This window comes from Tenrec ecaudatus, chromosome 4, assembly GCF_050624435.1.
Source record: "Tenrec ecaudatus isolate mTenEca1 chromosome 4, mTenEca1.hap1, whole genome shotgun sequence".
NCBI classification, from domain to species: Eukaryota; Metazoa; Chordata; class Mammalia; order Afrosoricida; family Tenrecidae; genus Tenrec; species Tenrec ecaudatus.
The window spans coordinates 91,505,153-91,525,548 of NC_134533.1; the positions used below are offsets into that span (position 1 = coordinate 91,505,153).

General features: G+C 46.5%; 1 protein-coding gene across 1 annotated transcript; it reads left to right on the forward strand.

Moving 5' to 3' along the window:
* The first annotated feature begins 5,843 nt into the window (after positions 1 to 5,843).
* Positions 5,844 to 8,267, forward strand: IZUMO1R (IZUMO1 receptor, JUNO). Its single transcript, XM_075548719.1, has 4 exons — positions 5,844 to 5,981; positions 7,102 to 7,305; positions 7,716 to 7,851; positions 7,999 to 8,267. The coding sequence occupies exons 1-4, from the start codon at positions 5,844 to 5,846 to the stop codon at positions 8,265 to 8,267; spliced, it is 747 nt and encodes a 248-aa protein (XP_075404834.1).
* Positions 8,268 to 20,396: the final 12,129 nt, after the last annotated feature.

The following is a 20,396-nucleotide window of genomic DNA, read 5'->3' on the forward strand; positions in this document are numbered from 1 at the left end:
AACTGAACTGTATGGGAGGTAAGGGGATATATTGGAATGAGTGAGATATGTCAATACAATATCATTTAATTGAAAAAAAGGAATACTACTCATTTTGTGCCATGAAACCAGAATAAATGTGTTAATAAATCTTGAAAAAAAATACTATGGCATGGGTCAGGCACACCTTAGTCCTCAAAGTAACATCCTTGCTTTTCAACATGGTGAGGAGGTCTTGTGCAGCAGATTTACCCAATGAAACCTGGGGTTTTTTTTGGGTTTTTTTTATCTCTTGACTGCTGCTTCCATGAACATTGATTGTGGATCCAAACAAGATAAAATCCTTGACACCTTCAATCTTTTCTCCAATGAGCATGATGTTAGGAATTGTCAAGCTGTGAGGATTTGGGTCTTGTTGATGCTGAGTCATAAACCATACTGAAGGCTGAGATTCTTGATCTTCAGAAAATACTCCAAATTTAGCTTACTTTAAGCAAGCATCTGGATATGGTAGGGTGTTGATAAACCTTTCTCCAATCCTGGTGCTGCATTCTTCTTCATATAAACCAGCTTCTCAGATTATTTGCTTAGCATATAAGGGGAAAGGCTACAACCCTGAAACACACCTTTCCTAATTTTAATACATTCAGTATTCTCTTGTTTCTTTGCACAGCTAACTCTTGGACCATGTACAAGTTCAGCGTGAGCAGAAGGAAGTGTTTTGGAATTCCCATTCTTCTCAAGGCTATCCATAGTTTGTTATGGTCTGCACAATTGAATGCCTTGATGTGGAAAAAAAACAGAAGTAAACTTTTTTTGTTTGTATTCTCTGTTTGAGCCAAGATCCTTGTGACATCACCAATGATATTCCATGTTTCAGATCCTCTTCTGAATCTGGCCCGAGCCTCTGGCAGCTCCCTGTACATGTGCCACTGCAACTACTGTTGGATGATCTTCAGCAAAATTGTACTTGCATGTGATATCAGTAATGCTGTTCTATAGTCTGAGCACTCTGTTGGGGCACCTTTCTTTTCAATGAGTACAAATATGGATCTCTTCCAGTCAGTTGGCCAAATCACTGTCTTCCAAATTTCCTGAAAGACTAGAGCTTCATCAGCTTGTTGAAACATTTCAGTAGGTATCCCGTCAATTCTTGGAGCCTTATCGTTGGCTGATGCATGAACTGCTTCCTTCAGCACCATTGGTTCTTGCTCATATGTTACCTCCTCAACTGGTGGAATGCCAACTATTTCTTTTTGGTACAGAGACTGTGTGTGCATTGGTTTCATCTTCTTTTAATGTTTTCTGCACCATAAAATATTTTGTTCAGAGAATCGTTCAACATTGCAACTCGAGGCTGGAATATTTTTCTTGAGTCCTTTCAGTTTAAGGTGTGCTGAGTTTATTCTTCCTTTTTGTTTTCTAATTCTAGGTCTTTGTACCTTTCATTATACTATTTGAGTTTGACTTCACAAGCTTCCTTTTGAAGTTTTCTGTTCAGCTCTGTACTTTATAATTTCTCCCAATTGCCTTAGCTACTCATACAATCAAGGGAAAGTTTCAGAGTCCCTTCAGATACCCACTTTGATCTTTCTTTCCTGTTTTTTTTAATGACCTTTTGCTTTCTTCATAAACAATGGTCTTCATGTCCTCCCACAGCTCACCAGTTCTTCTGTCATTAGTGTTCAGTGTATGAGACCTCTTCTTGAGATGTTAAAATTCAGGTGGTATTTTGGTTCTCATGGACGTGTCTGTCATTTTGTCATTCTGTCGTGGCTTGTGTGTTGCTGTGAGGCTGGAAGCTGTGTCACTGGTGTTTCAGATGCCAGCGGGGTCACCCAAAGTGAGCAGGGTTCAGTGGAGCTTCCAGACCAAGATCAGACCCTATGAGGAAGGAATTGGCTGCCCCTTCGGAGAAAGTAGTCACTGAAAACCTTATGCACTGTACAAAGCCAATATTCACCCCCAATATGAATACAATTTGATTATGGCAATAAACTTTTAAAAAAATAAGAAGCAGCAGCTTCATCAGGCAGCCTCTACTTCTCCGTCAGCTGGTCATTAAGAGCATGAAAGATGGAATTATATATTTGTACTTAACTTCCTAAAGCATTAGTGGTTTTAGTGGTAGAATTCTCACTTTCCATGTGCCCACTTTCCATCTGTTGGCCGAGGCTTGCACGTTGCGATGTGGCTAACCAGGTTTCCTCAGAGACTCCCGGCCAATCAGAATTAGGAAGAAAGGTCTGATGATCTGTTTCCCAAAGTCAGTGAGTAAAAGTCCACTTATCGGGGTAGTGTGATGTCCAATACGATTTCATTCTCTTGTACATGGGGCTGCCACGAGCTGGCAGGTAACACCACCACCTGATCCAGAACCTCGTTTCACCACTTCTAGCTGAGCCTCCGTTCCCTGACAGTTACAGCAGGCAAGCTGATCGCTCTGAGGTGGTTGTGGGGAGTGAGTTAGCCAGCCTGTGTACAAAGAGTACCAGCCCCATCTGCCTCTTGATAAGTATTCAGTGCATGCAAAACCACTGCCCTCGAGTGGATTCCAACTCATAGCACCCCTTCCTGTATAGGGTTTCCAAGGCTGTAAACCTTTACAGGAGCAGACAGCCTCAACTTCCTCCCAACGAGTGACCAGTGGGTTTGAGCCACCAACCTTGGGGTTAGTAGTCCTACACTTACCTGATGATGCCACCAGGTCCCCTACTCAGTACGCTCACGTGTGATTATGCATGCATGGAAATTCACTTAGTACATGTCTCGCACCACAACTGTGCAGTTGAACAGCACAATGTGTTTGCTTTCTTCTGTTAAAAATTTCTTTTCATGTCCTGCTTTTATTTCCTATGTATAATTAGTGGAACTCCAGTGAATTCGGCTTTTTCCACTTTGGAGAAGACAGAGGCTGCAAGACATGAGCACATCAGGGACTGCTTTTCCAGGGTTTTCATGACTTGGGGGACTCTATTCCGGATCCCTTCCAGGCTATCCAGCCTCTCCTTAGAGGAGAAGGCTATTTTCCTGATGATGACTGCTGAGGCTATTTAGCATGATGGCGTGAAGGATATTTCACAGGAAGCATTTCTGCACTTGAAGCATCCTGTGTTGTTATGTGCTTCCTGGTGCTGTGGGGTGGGGTGTGCTCTCCTGCAGAGAGCTCTGCTCCTGTGAGCCGAGGTGGGTGTTGTGACTCAAACCCCTGTGGGGTCTCTCCCAGGTAACCAAGACGCTGCCAGAGGAAGCAGAGCAGGCCAGAGAGAGAGGCTCTGGAGAAAACAGAAACCTGAAGTCAAACTGAGCCCTTGTGCTGTCCCAGGGCATGGGCGGTCCTTTTCATGCACCAAGGGCACTGGGGACACACGGTCAAGCACTTGGCTGCTCACGGAGAGGTTGGTGGCAGCTGGAGAATCAGTGGGAGAAAGACGTGATGATGTGCTCACAGAAAGAAGACTCGGGGGGGGGGGGGGTAGTTCCATTCTGTTGCACGGAGCCACAGTGGGTGGAAGTCATCTCTTTGAATAACAACTCCAAGTTCTTCTTCCCAACAACCCCACTACACAAATCCTCTTTGTAAATGGGCGAACTGATGCCTAGCGAGGTTAAGTCGGTTTTCCCACACTGTCGTGCCTACAGGAAGGCTACCTGTGCGGGAGAGACAGGTGCTGTTTCACAGAGCTCCCTAGACTTCTTTTCTTCACCTGGGCCCGGCTGAAACAGGTTTGCCCAATAACACAGGTTTGGGTCATAAATGGGCAGAACAGGGACACTCCTCTCAGCCTCTCAGTCTCTGGTGGTCAGAGGGAGCCCTGGAAACACTCCCTGCTACAGAAGTGAGTAGGGCGGCTGGGCAGGCGGGCAGGTTGTCTGCACTGATGTCCTTCACGTCTCTGGGGGCTACCCTCCGTGGCCGTGACTGCACGGAGCTCACAGCTGAAACTCATGATGAAAAGGTGTGTTAATGAAGTGAAGTTGCAAGCCAGGGAGAAATGCTCGGGCTAGTTGTTTATCAGGACATGTTCTTGCGGGTCTGCTAATAAATACCCAAAGAGCATGCCACTCTCCTGTAGCCTCAGCCTGAAGGCATTACATTCACACTCCTTGGGTCAGCGAGCCCAGCTTCCCCGATTCAGTGCCCCAAGCACGGGCTGGGAAAGGCATCCCTCGGCTCCATGCTCTGGCTCCTGGCTCTGCTGCGGCTTCTCAGATGGTACGGTTGTCTTCTGGAGGAATCTTGGGTCCAGAGGAAACCCCCCCCCCCCCCTGATTCCTGGCTCTTACTGGTAATCCCTCCTCTTGCTTCTCAGAGAGCTCCTTTAGACACAGCAGGATGACCCTTGGTGAGGGTGTGGGGAATGGGTTCTCAAGTGCTCACAGGTGAGTCCTCGCATTATCTCCCCCTTCCTTCTTAGCAGACCAATGTAGGAAAAGGTTGTTTGGGGGTGATGTAGACCGGCTAGACGGCCACATGAAAGAACCCGCCCTGTTCCTGCAGAGGGGACGGTGAGAGGAGCCGTGCCCTGGACCCATTCCTAACAGACTCGACGCTTTAAAAAGGCTCAGTGAGGGGTGATACCCTTGTAAATGGTGCTGTAGAGAGAGGGCTCTGAGTTTGGGATTTGAGCATGCGCTCTGAAGGCGGGGTCTAGGCTCTAGAAAAGCCAAGGCTGGGCACAGGGTATTCAGTGTCACTGTGCTGGGACTGAGGCCGACCCAGGCCTGGAGGGACACAGAGAGCCATGGACCCACAGGGTGAGTGAGGCTGAGGGAGCTTGTTCCCCAGGTTGCTTTCAAAAGAGAGTGGACTCTGAAGGGCAAGTATTTGAGGCAGGGTTCTTGAGTGAGTGAGTGAGTGAGTGAGTGAGTGAGTGAGTGAGTGAGTGAGTGAGTGAGTTCCTTGAGTGTGTGTGTGTGTGTGTGTACACACTCTTCATTCCCTCTAATTACCATCGCCACTGAGAACAGGGTGGGAAACAGTACTCATTAAGCACCACGGGAAGGGCCATCCTTCCCATTCATGTGATACGATTGAGCTTTGGAAGTATGAGAGGACTGTCCAAGGTTTTGGGGAAAATTCCATTTTGTCCCACGAACTTCTGAAAGCTCCGCCTTTAAAAGGCCCCTCTCTTTGGCTCAGCGCTGCTGTGCTCCCTGCCTCTGACCCGCCAGCAAGATGGCCAGGTCCTTGGCACATCCAGCCTCTTGCTCAGGATGGGGTGTGAGAGGAGACGGAGCTGATGGAAGCAGAGAGATTGCGTGAATGCAGGGGTCGCCAGGTGTGGCTCATGACCCATAAGCGGCTCTTATGGTTCGTAATGTGGATCTGAAGTGAAACTGAAACATTTTACAGATATGATACAGATGATAGTGGCTTCATCTTTAAAAATAGATTTATGGCTCGAATGATTTTTAAGTCGTTGCAAGGGACTGGAGTGGCTCTTCCATCTCCAGCGTTTGCTGGCCCCTGGGCTAGTGGAAAGCACTCTCGCCGGTCAAGGAGATGGGCAGGGTATGCTCCTCCATGGAGCTGTGGCCCTTGCTTGGACCCCCGCAGAGGGACTGGACTGGGTATGTCACAGCCCCCAGTCACACCCTTTGGACCCATGGCTCCAAATCTCATTATGGGCACGTGTTTGGTTACTTGGACAGCAGTTGGAGGCTTCTTGCGAGGCCCAAAGCATAGCTCTGGATCCCCAAGTCATCTCTCACTAATCGGGTGGCACACATGGTTCACAAGCTTACCTGCTGACCTGAGACTCCCTCCTCAGTGCCTGGCACGATGGAGGGAGAGGGGGGAGAGGGGAGGGGGTCTCCCCATTCCAAAAGCAGAGCTAGTCTCCTTTCTGCAGCAGGTCACCATGGCCTGGTGGTGGCCGCTCCTGTTTGGGCTGTGGACAGTCACACCTGCCTGGACTGGGGACGAACAACTCACTGTCTGCATGAACACCAGCCACCACAAGCAAGTGCCTGGCCCAGAAGATACGCTCTATGAGGAGGTACGGAGGCCAGACCTGACCCCGGGGATGAGGGAGAGACACAAGGGGCACGATGTTCTCAGAAGCCCCAGCAGCTCGGGCTCATGTGGGTCCTGGAGTCAGGATTTGGGCAAAGGCAGCCAGCAGGAGACCATGGCCTTGGCAGGCTGGAAGAGTCCAAGGATCTGACGTTCTCATCTCTGGACAGTGACACCCTTCCCCCCTCCAACACCAAGCCCATTGTTGATTCATCTCAGATTAAATAAGCCTGTCCTCCCTCCTATGGACCCTGGAAAATGAGCTTGCAAAGGGAGGCGTGTGAGGTGAACAAGCACTTAGCATGTGCGTCTTCTCAGAGGCGTGCGCCCTTCCACTCAATGCAATCCCAGATTCCTGGCTCTCACTGGGCTGCCTCCACCTGCTTCCCCCCAGAAGCCTCCGTCACTTCTGAAGGGCTGAACCCCTGGAAGTTGAGCTTCTGGGAAACTTCAGCAGCTGCCTGTGGCCGAGAAGTCAGTGTGCAGGGTGCCTTCTGACCTTGAATGTGAACCCTGGCAAATACTCAGGACTCCTCCACCAATCAAAGGAGCTCAGGAGTCGCAGCAATTAAGTGCTCAGCTGCTAACAGCAAACTCGGCAGTTCAAATATGTCCAGATGTTGAACACATGCGACAAAGCCATGGTGATCGGCTCCCATAAAGCTGCTAACCTAGTGAGCACTGGGGGAGGCTCCACTCAGCAGACAGGCTTGCTGAGGGTCAGGATGGACTGGACAGCACCACTCAGTGGCGGCAGCAATGACCCCTTAATCAGGGAAGGGGTGCCGAGCCTAAAGGGAACCCATCATCCCAAGTCCTCTCCTGAGAGGCATTTTTATTCTGTCCCCTTGATTCCTAACTCGGAGCCTAGGGGTGGGATCCTGGGTTACAAGTTGTACTGCTTACTGCAAAGTCAGCAGTTCAAAACCACCAGCCACTCTGTGGGAGAAAGTGAGACTTTGTGCTCCGGTAAAGATTTGCAGACTCGGAAACCCAAGGGCACCGTTCTCCTCTGTCCTGTAGGGTCACCATGAGCTGGAACGGGCTCGATGGCTGTGGGTTTGATTTGGGGTGTCGTGTCCTCTGCTCCCTCCTCCACCCAGTGTGTGCCCTGGAAGGATAGCGCCTGTTGTACGGCCGACACCAGCTGGGAGGCCCACCTGGAAGTGTCGACGCTCCACAACTTCAGCTTGACTCACTGCGGCCTCCTGACCCCCAGCTGTCAGAAGCACATCATCCAGGCCATCTGCTTCTACGCCTGCTCCCCAAACCTGGGGCCTTGGATCCGGCAGGTGGGGAGAGCAGGTGTGGGCAGCCTGTTACTAAGAACCTAGGTGCCCATCCAGCCTCGTGCAGGCTCCTCCTGAGTGCCAGGAGGTGCTGGCCCTCTGGGTACTGAGCAGAGGCCCCAGTGGGTGAAGGGGCAGAGATGAAGCTGCTTCCAACCTTGAGAGGCCAATGGGGGAAACTGGCCCAATGGGAACAGTAGGATGAAAGATGTTATCTCTGGTGGAGTTGGATGGACCAGAGTTCAAATCTCTTCTTTCCATCTCTTAGCTGCATAAGCTGGGACTAACTAACTTCTAGTCTTATGGTCTCACCTGTAAAATAGTAGTACCTCCTTGACTGTGCAAGGACAGAGGTGCACATGTGGTACCTGACACCAGCTATGAAGAGTCTTTAAACTGCTGCTGTTACTGTGTCTGCCTGCACGCAGGTGGCCCCGCGTGGGCAAGGAGAGCGCGCTGTGGACGTGCCCCTGTGCAGCGAGGACTGTGAAGAGTGGTGGGCAGACTGTCGCACGTCCTTCACCTGCAAGTCCAACTGGCTGGGCGGCTGGGACCAGAGTAGGGGTAAGTGCCCACACCGGGCTGGGGAGGAAGCAGGCTTTGGGGGTCAGGTTTGAACGGCCCTTTCCAACCACAGGCAAAAGCTGGGGTGTGGGAGAGGGAGCAGTGAGGGCGGCAGGTTAGTTATGAGAGCCTCCTTCTCCCCAGCAGGGAAGAGTCGCTGCCCTGCAGGCGCTCAATGCCACCCTTTTCCCTATTACTTCCCCACCCCTGCGGATCTGTGCAAGAGGATCTGGGGCGACTCCTTCCAGGCGAGCACAGCGCGGCGGGGCAGTGGCCGGTGTTTCCAGAAGTGGTTTGAACCTGCTCAGGGCAACCCCAACAGGGCTGTGGTCCACCTCCTACCCAGCCCCGCCCCGTGCTGGGAAATCCCCCACCTGCTCCTCGTCTTCTCTCTGTTCTTGCCCATCCCATCCTAAGAGCCCCTGGATACCCAACCAGCAGGAGCTCCCACCAACCAAGGGCCAGCCCTTGTTTAGAGGGAGCAGAAGAGGCTGGGGATTGGCAAGGGATATTGGTGCTTCTGAATCGGTTCCACCTCAGGCTCCTGTGCTGCCTTGTGCTGGGGGGATGCGGCGAAGCTAGGGGCTTTCTGGCTCCTCTCTCCTTTTAATGCCACCCCCACCCCACTAGAATCACATCTCACTGGGGGATTTTGAAAACATGAGTTTTAATCTGGCTTTCCCACTTTCTGAGAGACTTTTGACCAGACTCTTGACCTTCATGAAAGAGTGACTTGCTTTTCTTTTCTGCTAAAAGGAATGAGCTATCAGATGGCATAACTTATTAAAAATTCAATCAATCAATCAAGAAACCAGTGTTAGTGTTCTTTGGGGAATACAGTGTGCTTCCCAGGTCTCCATGTCCTCACGGGCAAGGCCACAGAGCTAGGACTCAGCTGCAGAAGTGGTGTTCATGGCAGCCTTCACTTCCCTTCAGCTGTGCCCTAGGCAGCCAATGATGTGCAGGGCCTTGGGTCCCATGGAGCCCAGCACTCCAGAGGGGCCTTCCCCATGTCCTTCCACTTAGTTGTCCTTCCAGTAGTTGGTTTTTCTGCCCGTTCTTCATTCTCTGCCAACCCCAACCCTCGGATCCTCCCACACTGACTCACTGAACAAACCCTGTTCCAGGTGTTTGGTACCAGGATCATGAGAACAAAGAAGATCATCCTTCCAGTGAGGCACTCATGGACTGGAGGAGGAGACGGGCAGCAGCAGCCTTAGAGCACATCACAAAACAGGGCCTGGGTGGTGGGGACACAGAGAAGGCATGGCAGAGGGGCTGAGGCTTGAGTCAAGCTGGGAAAGGGGGGTGGGGGTGGGGCAGCTCCTTAAGCTTTGGAAGAATGAATGAATGAAATGCTAGGCAACCAAGTCCTCAAGACATGAAATACTTGCATTCTAGAAGTGAAGGACAAAAAATGGTCCTCACCTCCAAAAGTCTATATATGATTACCTTAGGGCCACCCCTGGAGGCAGGCACAAACAGGAAGGTAAAGAGGAATCCTCTGTTTGACCTTGCTCTTAGGAAGTGTCACCAAGCTACCACTTGATTGACAAGTTGAACTCTGCCCTTAGCCAGGAGGGTCCAGTTGACATAATATCTAACCACTACACCCTCCCCATGGACCTCGTCTGTCTTCCAGATCCTAGAAAATCCGTTGTAATGATGACTACCAATTTTAATCATACATTAATGTGATATAGATGCAAATTCCTTAAATGTAACATTTCTTAGATTATATGAATGCTAAATACTAACAGCAAAATTCATTTGCTAGTGTCTTTCAATGTTGAGTTACAAAAATTTGAGTAACTGAGGGGAAGCTTTTTAAAATGTTTCTCCTTTGCATTACAACTTCAGTCTCCAAAATGTCACTGATGAGGCTGACATCTCGACAGGCAGTCCAGTCCGTCACTAAAACAAAGCTCCTGGTCAGTGAGTCACCAATGTTAATGTACAGCCACCCTGTAAGAGGGACTGGAACTGTCCCTGTGGCTTTCCACGGTTGTCACTCTTAACAGGAGTAGAAAGTCCTATCTTTCTCCCATGGAGAGGCTGGATTCAAACTGCTGACCTTGAAGTTAGCAGCCCAACATGTAACCATGATGCCAACCGAGCTCCTTATTCTGTCACCAGGGCTTCTTGAAGGTTTGCCCTAGGGGAGACCTCCTGGCTCGTCTTATGTTTTGATATTTACTATGGGCCTAAGGCACCATTACACATGTTAACAATTGATCCTCACAAAAGTCTATCTAGTTTGACTCATAGTGACTCCGCACGGCAGAGTAGAAACTGCCCCATAATGCTTTTTTAGACTGTCATCTTCATGGAAATGGATCATCAGATCTCTAGCCCACTAAACCAGCATTTTTCAACCTGTGGGTCGCGACCCCTTTTGGTATAGAACGACCCTTTCACAGGGGTTGCCCAATTCATAACAGCAGCAAAATTACAGTAACAAAGTAGCAACAAAAATAATTTTATGGTTGGGGAGGTCACTACAACATAAGGAACTGTATTAAAGGGTTGCAACATTAGGAAGATGGAGAACCACTGCACTAAGCCAATGGGTGGGTTCGAACCATCAACCCAACCATTGCTTCTCACAACAACCTTGAGACAGACGTAAGAGGGGAATTCTTTTAACTCCATTGTTCAAATTTCAATATAAGCCATTTCTCATCCCCACCACCTAGTTATTTGGACAGGTTTGAACCCAAGGTTGTCTGTTTTCCAAGTCCCACATGTAAGGCCTATTGAGGTGATTGCATTGGGTTGGGGAAAAGCTGAGGAGTGAGGGAGAGGAGATGGGCTGGTCGCTAAGGTCATGGTCAAATAGATTCCGAGCTCTGTTCTCTCTGGCTAAGAAGAGTGATGAGTTCTATGTGGTTCTAGTTGTTAGTAGTAGTTTTAAGTAGTGGAGGGGAGTTGTTGGATTTGCAGTTAGATTGTTTTAGGCAGTGAGGCTAGATATATCAAAAGCACATACCCCAGAAGATTTAAAGTACAGCATAACAGAGTCCCAGTCTGCCCCTCCACACCAGCCACTGCTCAGAGGAGGCCATTTCCATGTCTGGATTTAGCTACAGAAAATCTTTCAAAGGTGGCTGATTTTGACCATGACCTGTTCAGATGGACTTTTTGTTCTGTGTTGTGTTTCCTAATGCAATCTTCTGATCTTTTGAGTTTCAGCAATCCACTTGTAATTTCCAGTAGACATTTCTAAATTCTGAGGCTGTTTGCACAGCCTGCTGACTTTGGCTTAATGGATGTGATATTTTCTCAAATCTCACTGAAGATATGAATTAGAATTTCTTTGTATCCCCAAGCTTGCTTCTGGTCTAAGAATGACCTGTTTCCTCCAAGGCCAACCTTGATTTCCTACTTTGTGCTGCTGGTTTTCTGTCTGACAAGCCTGGCTGCCTGCCTGTATTTCAGAGGGAAGGGCTAGCTTGACGGTTTCGGCTAGTTGGGCGGGGGGTCTGTTCTGGGGTTCTGTATATGGAACTGCTTTCTCCGGAGTAAGCAGCAGGGTGGCAGGAGTTCAAAGTACAGAGGGGGGACTTGTTAACTCAAAGACGGCTTCTGAGTAAGTGGAGAGGAATAATATTGGGGTACAGGACCCCCAAATGCCAGAATAAACATGGTTCTCTTTCAGCTGCCAAGACCCATATGAAGCTTCAATATTATCAAGAACTATATTTAATTTGTTTAGATAAGACACCTTTTAAAAAATATTGGGGGCTCATATAATTCTTATCACAATCCATACATACATCCATTGTGTCAAGCACATTTGTACATTTGTTGCCTTCATCATTCTCGAAATATTTGCTTTCTACTTGAGCCCTTGGTATCAGCTCCTTGTTTTTCCCCCTCACTCACTGTCCTCCCGCCCCGCCCCCCCATGAACCCTTGGTAATTTATACATTTTTATTATTTTGTCATGTCTTACACTGATGTCTCCTTTCACCTACTTTTCTGTTGTCTGCCCCCCAGGGAGGGGGTTACATGAAGATCCTTGTGATCAATTCCCCTTTCTACCCCATCTTCCCTCCACCCTCCCAATATCGCCACTCTCACACTTGTCCTGAAGGGATCATCTGTCCTGGATTCCCTGTGTTTCCAGTTCCTATCTGTACCAGTGTACATCCTCTGGTCTAGATGAATTTGTAAGGTGGAATTGGGATCATGATAGTTGGCGGGGGGAGGAAGCATTTAGGAACTAGAGGAAAGTTGTATATTCATCATTGCTACACTATACCCGGACTGGCTCATCTCTTCCCCACAACCCTTCTGTATGTAAGAGGATGTCCTGTTGCCTACAGATGAACTTTGGGTCCCCACTCTGCACTCCCCCTCATTCAAAATGATATGATATTTTGTTCTTTGATGCCTGATACCTGATCCCATCAACACCTCGTGATTGCACAGGCTGGTGTGCTTCTTCCATGTGGCCTTTGTTTCTTCTGAGCTAGATGGCCGCTTGTTTACCTTCAAGCCTTTAAGAGCCCAGATGCTATATCTTTTGATAGGCGGGCACAATCAATTTTCTTTACCACATTTGCTTATGCACCCGCTTTGTCTTCAGCGATTGTGTTGGGAAGGTGAGCATCATGGAATGCCAGTTTAATAGAAGAACGTGTTCTTGCATTGAGGGAGTACTTGAGTGGAGGCCCAATATCCATCTTATACCTTAATACTAAACCTATAAATATATGTACATAGATCTATTTCCCCATCCTCATATATAAATATATTTACATATATCCATGCCTGTATTTAGACCTCTATAAATGTCCTTTGCCTCCTAGTTCTTTCCTCTATTTCCTTTTACTTTCCTCTTGTCCCACTATCATGCTTAGCCTTCATTTGGGTTTCATTCATTCCTCTCAGCCCTACCAGGCCTCCTATACCCTCCTTGTCACCAATTTTGGGTCACTTGTTGTTCCCTGTCCCTGGGTTTGTTAACATCCATTTCCTTTCCCCCCTGTTTCCCCCTCTCCCATGTCTCCCAGGAATTGTTGGTCCCGTCGTTTTCTCCTCCATGTTGTTTATCCCGCCTATCATATTTAGAGAGACCTAGAGAGATAATAATATGCACAAAAACAAGACAGAGCAAAACAAAGCAACAAAAGAAAACAACAACAAACCAATGACCAAAAAGGAAAGAGAAGCCTTTGTTGGCCTTTAGGAGTGTTTTCTGGTGGAGTCTGATGGGGCGCCAAGCCCTGCCCCAAAGTCTATTTTTGGTATTCCCTGGGGACTTCATTGCTCTGTTCTCCTTGCTGTTATGTTGCATGCCCTTAGTGTTTTGCCTCAGTGTGGTGAGATCATATTGAACACAATTCCCACACTGTCTCCAGTGTTGTCCCCTGTAGGGCTTTGGGTCAGTGAGGGATGTCATGTCTCATAGTGGGGCTAGCCATATGGTCTTCTCTGTGGATTGGTTGCTCTGAGCGGGAATATCATCCTCAAGACTTGGTGGGCCAGGCTGTGCTCCGCTCTCTCTTCCTCCCCCTTCATTTGCTCCTGTGTGCTCTGATCAGACCTGTCCTTCTCCCGGAGCTATAGCTTCAGTACTGTCCTCAGAAGTACATTCTTCTGGGGGGAGGGGCAGCTGTCCACATCGTTGGGATTGGGCCAGCCCCTCAGACCTCTCTGCTGGTTCCCGATAAAACACCTTTTGTTTGCAGGTTCCCCACCTACCCCATCTCAAGGTTAAAACTGGGTTGCCTGTTCTTTCTATTGGGGCATGGGGCATGGGGTGGGGAGCATAGGCAGGCTTTTTGGTTCTGCTCCCACATCTGCCTACACTGCACCCAGAGTTTCTCAAAGGTTCCACCTGGCAGATCGATCCTTCTCTGTCCTCCTCCGGACACCCCAGTACCCTGCCACATGGCTCCATATGCTTGCTCTCTTCTAAATATGTGCCGTAATGTTCTTGTTCCCCGACGGCTCTTCTTAATAAATGAATACAAATGAAAGGTAAGAGTCATTTTAGCGGGAAACCAATAACACAAAAAGCCAAACCTGTTGCACTTGCATTGATTCCGACTCATAATGACCCAATATGACAGAGTAGAACTACCCCATCAGGTTCCCCCAAAGGCTGTTATCTTGGCGGGGGTGGGGTGGCGTGGCCAATGGCAAAGTGCTCAGCTGCTAAGCAAAAGGTCAGTGGTTTCCACCCCCAGCCCCTCTAGAGGAGATCGGTGGCGGTAAAGATGACACCCTTAGAAGCCTTAGGAGGCACTTCTCCTCGGCCCGTCAGATTGCTCTGACTCAGGATCAACTGGATGAGAATGGGATTGGTTGAGTTCTGAATCATATGGAAGCAGACCGCCACGTCTTTCTCCTGCCTGATCGGAGTGTCTAGTGGGATGGAACTGCCGACCTTTTGGTTGGCAGCTGAATGCTTAATTACTACACCACTAGGAATCCTTAGGGAACTAATGGGCACCTCTAGTTTAATCTATCAATAAAGACTGGGTTATTCTTTGTGACTGGGCTAAGATTGGGGGATATATTTGTGAGTGAAGCAAACATGGTTCCTGTTCCCGTGGGGCTTATATTGTAGTGAAGGATAAAGTAAAGCTACAAATAAGCCATACAATGAAAGAAACTACAAATGAAGACAATGTTTAGGAAAGAAATGCACAAGGGCTCAGAGAAGAGTCAGGAAGGTGACCAATTTAAATGCGATAGATAGCTGAGTACATTGTCTGAAGGAAACTTTAGGATTGGGAACACATTTGTAGCATAAATGGGAAAAAACCGATAACATTAAAAACAATGAGTAACATCAGTCGAAGAGTAGATAAAGAAACTCTGGTACATACACACAATGGATACTATGTATCCCCCAAACCTAGCAATGAAACCATGAAACACCTCAGGACACCATTATGCTGAGTGAAGTTAGTCAATCACAGAAGGACAAGCACTGTATGAGACCACTACTATAAGCATAAAAATGAAGATGAAGACAGGATTCTGCTCTCAAATCATGTAATCTTTTAATCTGGTCTCCCAAGCAATGAGGTAGAGAGCTTGCCTAGTGCCCATGAACTCTATAGCCCTCCCTCTATAGCACATCTAAAAAACTACTTCAAGCATAGATGTGTAGATATGTAATTACATTAATTCATAAATATAGAGGTATTGGCCCATGTACATATATTTATATGGCAATTCACAGAGGTAGTGGATGGACTTTGGGCCTCTACTCAAGCCCTCCCTAAATACAAGAACACTTTGTTCTAACCACCTGACATTCTGTGATGCTCACCCTCCTGAAGACTAAACGGGTACACAAGCAAATGTGAAGAAAGCAGATGGTGCCCAGCTATCAAAATAAATAGCTTCTGGGATTATAAAGGTTTGAAGTTAAATAAGCAGCCCTCTTGCAGAGAAGCAATAAGTCGACATGGAAGCAGCACACCAGCTTGTGCGATCATAAGGTGTCGCTGAGACTGGGAAACAGGTATCAGAAGACCCCAAATAAACAAGCAAACAAAAAAAACATTGTTGAGAAAGTGGGGTGTTGGGACAGAGACCCAAAGTCTATCTGTCAACAATGGGATATCCACCCACAGAGGGGTCACAGGGAAGGGATGAGTCAGCCAGGGTACAGTACAGCATTGATGAAACACATAATACTCCTCTGGTTCCTTGAGGTTTACACACACACATACACACACACACACACAAAACCCCACACCCACCCACCCCCCCCCACACACACACCACCACCACCACCATGATCCCAGTACTGGCTTTCACTGCTGGCTAGACTGGAGCATGTGCATAGGTACAGCTAAGAGATAAGAGACCATGACACACAGAATTCAGGAACAGGAATGGGAGTAGTGATAACAGAAGGGTAAGGGTAAGATGGGGAGGAGGGGAGGAAGGGGAACTGATTGGTATAAAATATGAAAATAATCATAATTTATAATTGATCAAGGGGTCACAAGGGTTGGAGGTGGGAGAGAGAGAGACAGGGGAGATGATACCAAGGGCTCAATAAAAAAATAAATGTCTAGAAAATAATGGCAACATATATACAAATATGCTTGATACAATTGATGTATGGATTGTTATAAGAGCTGTAAGAGCCCCCAATAAAACGATCTTTAATAATTTTTTAAAATACTATAATAGCAAAATTAAGAACAAAAACCCCTACGTTGACATAAGAGACCTCACCTTAACTGGGGTCAATTTTTCAAAAGGAGAGAGAGAAAACCATTCAGGTGCTGCCATACAACATTGTGCTAAGATCATCCAAATGAGTGGAAATTCGAGTCAAGATGGGGACAGGGCGGTATGTTGGGCTCAAAGAAGGTCGTTACATTTCTCTTGGTTGGTGAATGCTGTTGGAGCAACCTCAAATGGGGGGGAGGGGGAAGCACTTAACAACACTTAGATACAACCCAAGGGGAGAATACGCCTTGTACTGTGTTCCTAATTGGATACTTTTGACCTACCTTCAAGCCAGCCCTTGGTGATCCAGACCATGTGCTATAGACTACTGGGACTTTAGACTCTGTCCTTCTGAGGTGCACACCATCCTTCATAGACCACACCAGAAGAATTCAATATGGAAGCTCCACTAAGCAAACTGCACTTCACCTCAAACTCACCTGTAGCAGATTTAAAGAACTGACATATTCCCTTGGATTTAGGCTAAAACACTACAGTGGAAGCAGCAAATGCCTGCTATCCAAGGTTGTGGAATTGATGGTCAGTGGGCTCTGGTTGAGATTTCTTGCTTTGAGGATGGTGGCCTGGCACTATCATATACTTACTATTTTAATATTCTCCTTGCTTTCTTATGACATGTATTCCGCTGGGCATGGTTCTGCCTTTGTAAGTGGGTGTTATCAAAAGTTTTGCCCATCACCAATCCCCATTGTTTGTGTAAATAGTGTCCAGTCACTGAAGAGTTTAATCTGTACAAGTCAACAATTTTTGTATTGTGGTCTGAAGTTGGCCAATACTTGTATAATTTCCTTTTCTCAACTGTGTTTTAAATTCTATACCATTGGCTAAATTAATGACATAATCAATAGAATTATATTATGACCCATGGAGATGATTTATAATGTTCTCTATCATAAAATGATAATGATGTCTCTAAAATGAACCAGAGACATCTCTACGCCTTAGATATATGAGTGGATCTTGGGTTCACATTTAATTCTAGATCCAATCTAAGAACACTAAGTTATTATGGCATGGCTCAATGTTCACACTCATAAAGGTATGGGTGCTATAGCAAAGAATGGTGAACAGACTAGATGGTGCCTGGTTATCAGAAAGACTAGCACCTGTGGTCTTAAGGCTTGTCTTCAAATAAACAGCCACAGAAGTGAAGCATCTAGATGAGGAAAGCATGCCAGCCTGTATGATCCAAGGATTGTAAATAATAAAATCCAAATCCAAAGGAAGGAATGGTATCAGCTCAAATTGTGAACACCTGGTTTTCAGAAGATGATAGATGAGAGTGGAAGCCCAGAGTCCACTTGTGACAGGCCCACGCATGGATTAAGCCTCAGTGAATTCTCTGACCATTGTCAAGGGATGTAACAAGCCTGGCTGTCAGTCAGAGGGTTTTGTAAAGTTGATTTTGGCAGATGGAGTTAGGTTAAAATGTAATACTTCATAATTTGAGCTCATTTTTTTGACCCATGTTAAAGTTGTTTCAGTTTTTAGCATCTTTCTTTTTGATATGCTTTTGTTTTGTCTAGTCATTGTTGGTCTTTTTCTGTTTGTTTGATAGCAAATTGCTTCTTGTTTGTGTTCTGTATGATTTTCTGGACCAAGATAGGTAGATCTACAGACAGTAACTGGATTAACAATTGCCTTGAGGTGTGGCATGGGACTATGCGGACAATGGGGAGGTAACAACAGTGAGCAGGAGAATAAAATGTTCTGAAATGGATTGTAAAATTATTCTTGATATGATTGAACGACTGAATAGTGCGATGTGTGAAGCATATGCCAATAAAACTATTTTTACCAAAAAAAGCAGTGGGCCAAGGGAATGAGTTCAAGTGAGGTGGGGAGAGGGTGAGTCAGGGTGTGGACAGGAACATTAAACATGGCAAGGAAGTTGGGTCTGTCTTTTTTTCAGACCATAGAAGGGAGAAAATGTGAAGAAGTAATTTCAGAATTAAGATTAATGGTTGACTTAATTAACAGTAAGAATTTCTGGGATTGCTGGGAGTTGGAAGGCCAATGGGGCTGGTGGGAGCTTTCTGGCCTCAGTATGGGCTGGACAGCCGCGACTCACTGCCCTCATTCCAAACCCACAGCCCAGACAGCCATATGGTACACTTTCACCAAGGGTGAAATTCAAAACACTGAGACAGGATTACTTTGTGGGTCAGGGCAATTTTTGAAAGCAGAGGCCAAGAGTTGGCTCGGGGTGGTAAAATACCCAAATTAAAATTAATCCCATCCCTTTCTGAGCTCTATGCCTGTTTACAGAGGGGCTGTGGTTGCTGATCCCAGAGCAGCTTTGACCTGTGAGGCTGCAGGCAGTAAGCCATTAAGGCATGCCATCAATTCAGGCTCATGGGGACACGATAGGGCACAGTAGTACTGCACTATAGAGTTTCTGAGACTAAATCTTTATGGCAGCAAGCAGTCTCATCTTTCTCCCAAGGAGCAGCCGGTGGCTTTGAATCTCCAACTTTGAAATTCCTCCCCAATGGTTAACCCACTGCACTACACTTAGCCAACTAGGGCTCCCTCTACTGGGATTAGGCCCTCTCACTTGAAGTGGGAGCTCTGATTATATCTAAGGCTCTGATGACTACTTGGAGGCAAAGGTGAGCTTCAGAAGGAAGAAGCAATGGAAACTACCCCAGGAGGAAGCCAGGTCATGAAACAGAATGAAAGAGGTAGCCAGTAGAAACCCATTGCTCACCACTGTGAAGAGGTCAAAAGTGTCTTCCTGCCACAGCAAGGATTTAAATAGTGTAGGTTGTTATTTAAGAAGTCCTGGTAATGCCTGGTAATGTCATAGCTTAATTGTTGGGCTGTTAACTACAAGGCTGGTGATTCAAATCTAGATGAAGCTCAGGAACCCTCTCACTACCATCAAGTCAAGGCTGACTCATAGTGACTCCCTGTGGATTTCTGAGACTTTAACTGTTTACATGAGTAGAAAGCCCAGTCTTTCTCCTGAGGAGCTGCTAGTGGTTTGAACTGCTAACCATTTGGATCACAGCCCAACAGGTAACTATCATACCACCATGGCTTCTCAGAAACCTTAAGGATTAGCAATTCTACTTAGCCTAAAGGGTGACTATGAGTCAGAATCAACTCAATAGCAGTGATTTGGGGGAGGGTTTTCTTCTGTTTTTATTTTTTCATTCTTAAATAAAGGCTATATCTCTAAAATCAAGCCAAATCCACTGCCATCAAGTCGATTACAAGACTTTCTACGCTCATAAAGTGTTACAGTCTCAGAAACCCACAGGGACAGTTCTACGCTCAAAGGGTCACTTTGAATGGCTATAACAGATCACCTAATTCTTATTTTTAATAAATCATTTTATTAGGAGCTCTTACAGGTCTTATCACAATCCACACATCAGTTGTGTCAAGCACATTTACACATATGTTGCTATCATCATTTTCAAAACATTTTCTTTCTGCTTGAGCCCTTGTATTAGTTCCTCCAGATCATCTAAGTCTTAATCCATTTTCTAAACTTGGTCCTCCAGAGTGGTCTGCATATAGAAATATTTGTTTTTAAAATGACTTAGTAATAACAGAAAAAGTGATGAATAACATGGAACTATAGATAGATATTTCCATAAATGTAGTGAGAGCTTTTTAAGCAAGACACCCCAGTCAGTATCTATTAAGTAGGAGACCATTCGATTTACTAATATTTTAAAAGGAAGGAAAGAAAAGTAGGTGAGGACAAAGCTTTTAAACACTACAGCTAAAGTTCAAAGACAAATGAAAAATGAGGGTGTTAAGGGTTGATTTGTGTCTCCCCAAAATATGCTATGTAAATCCCAACCACCAATCTTAAGTGCAAGGATTGCAAAACTGTATCATGAGCTTTGGATGTGTTATTGGGAGTTATCAAGAAGTATGGCCAGAGTTCTCCTTAGAGGCAAGGATGATGAGACTTCATCTTACACACATTGGACATGCTGTCAGTAAAGACCAGTCCCTGGAGAAGGACATCATGTTTGGTAAAGTGGAAGGGCAATGGGAAAAGAGGAAGGTCTTCAGTGAGATGGATTGTGTGTTATTCCGGTTGACTAGAGAAACAAATTCATTGACACTCATATATGTGCACGAGAGAATTGTATCTGAAGAAGTAATTATGTCGGTTCATATCCGGGTGCCCCCTCCAAAAAAAAAAAAAGAAGTAATTATGCATCAATAAAACACCCCAGCCCAGTTCAGATCAAGTCCATAAATCTGGTATTCCTCTTTCAGACTCACACAGCACATTCAATGGTGCCGAATGCAGGAAGATCACAGGTTGGTGGGTGGAAAGTCCTGTAAGT

What these genes read in the sequence shown, in the direction of transcription:
- IZUMO1R (XM_075548719.1), top strand. Translation starts at nt 5,844, where the DNA reads ATGGCCTGGTGGTGGCCGCTCCTGTTTGGGCTGTGGACAGTCACACCT. An exon ending in AAGATACGCTCTATGAGGAG is followed by an intron (nt 5,982 to 7,101) that starts GTACGGAGGCCA and finishes TCCTCCACCCAG; the next exon opens with TGTGTGCCCTGGAAGGATAG. An exon ending in CGGCTGGGACCAGAGTAGGG is followed by an intron (nt 7,852 to 7,998) that starts GTAAGTGCCCAC and finishes TCTCCCCAGCAG; the next exon opens with GGAAGAGTCGCTGCCCTGCA.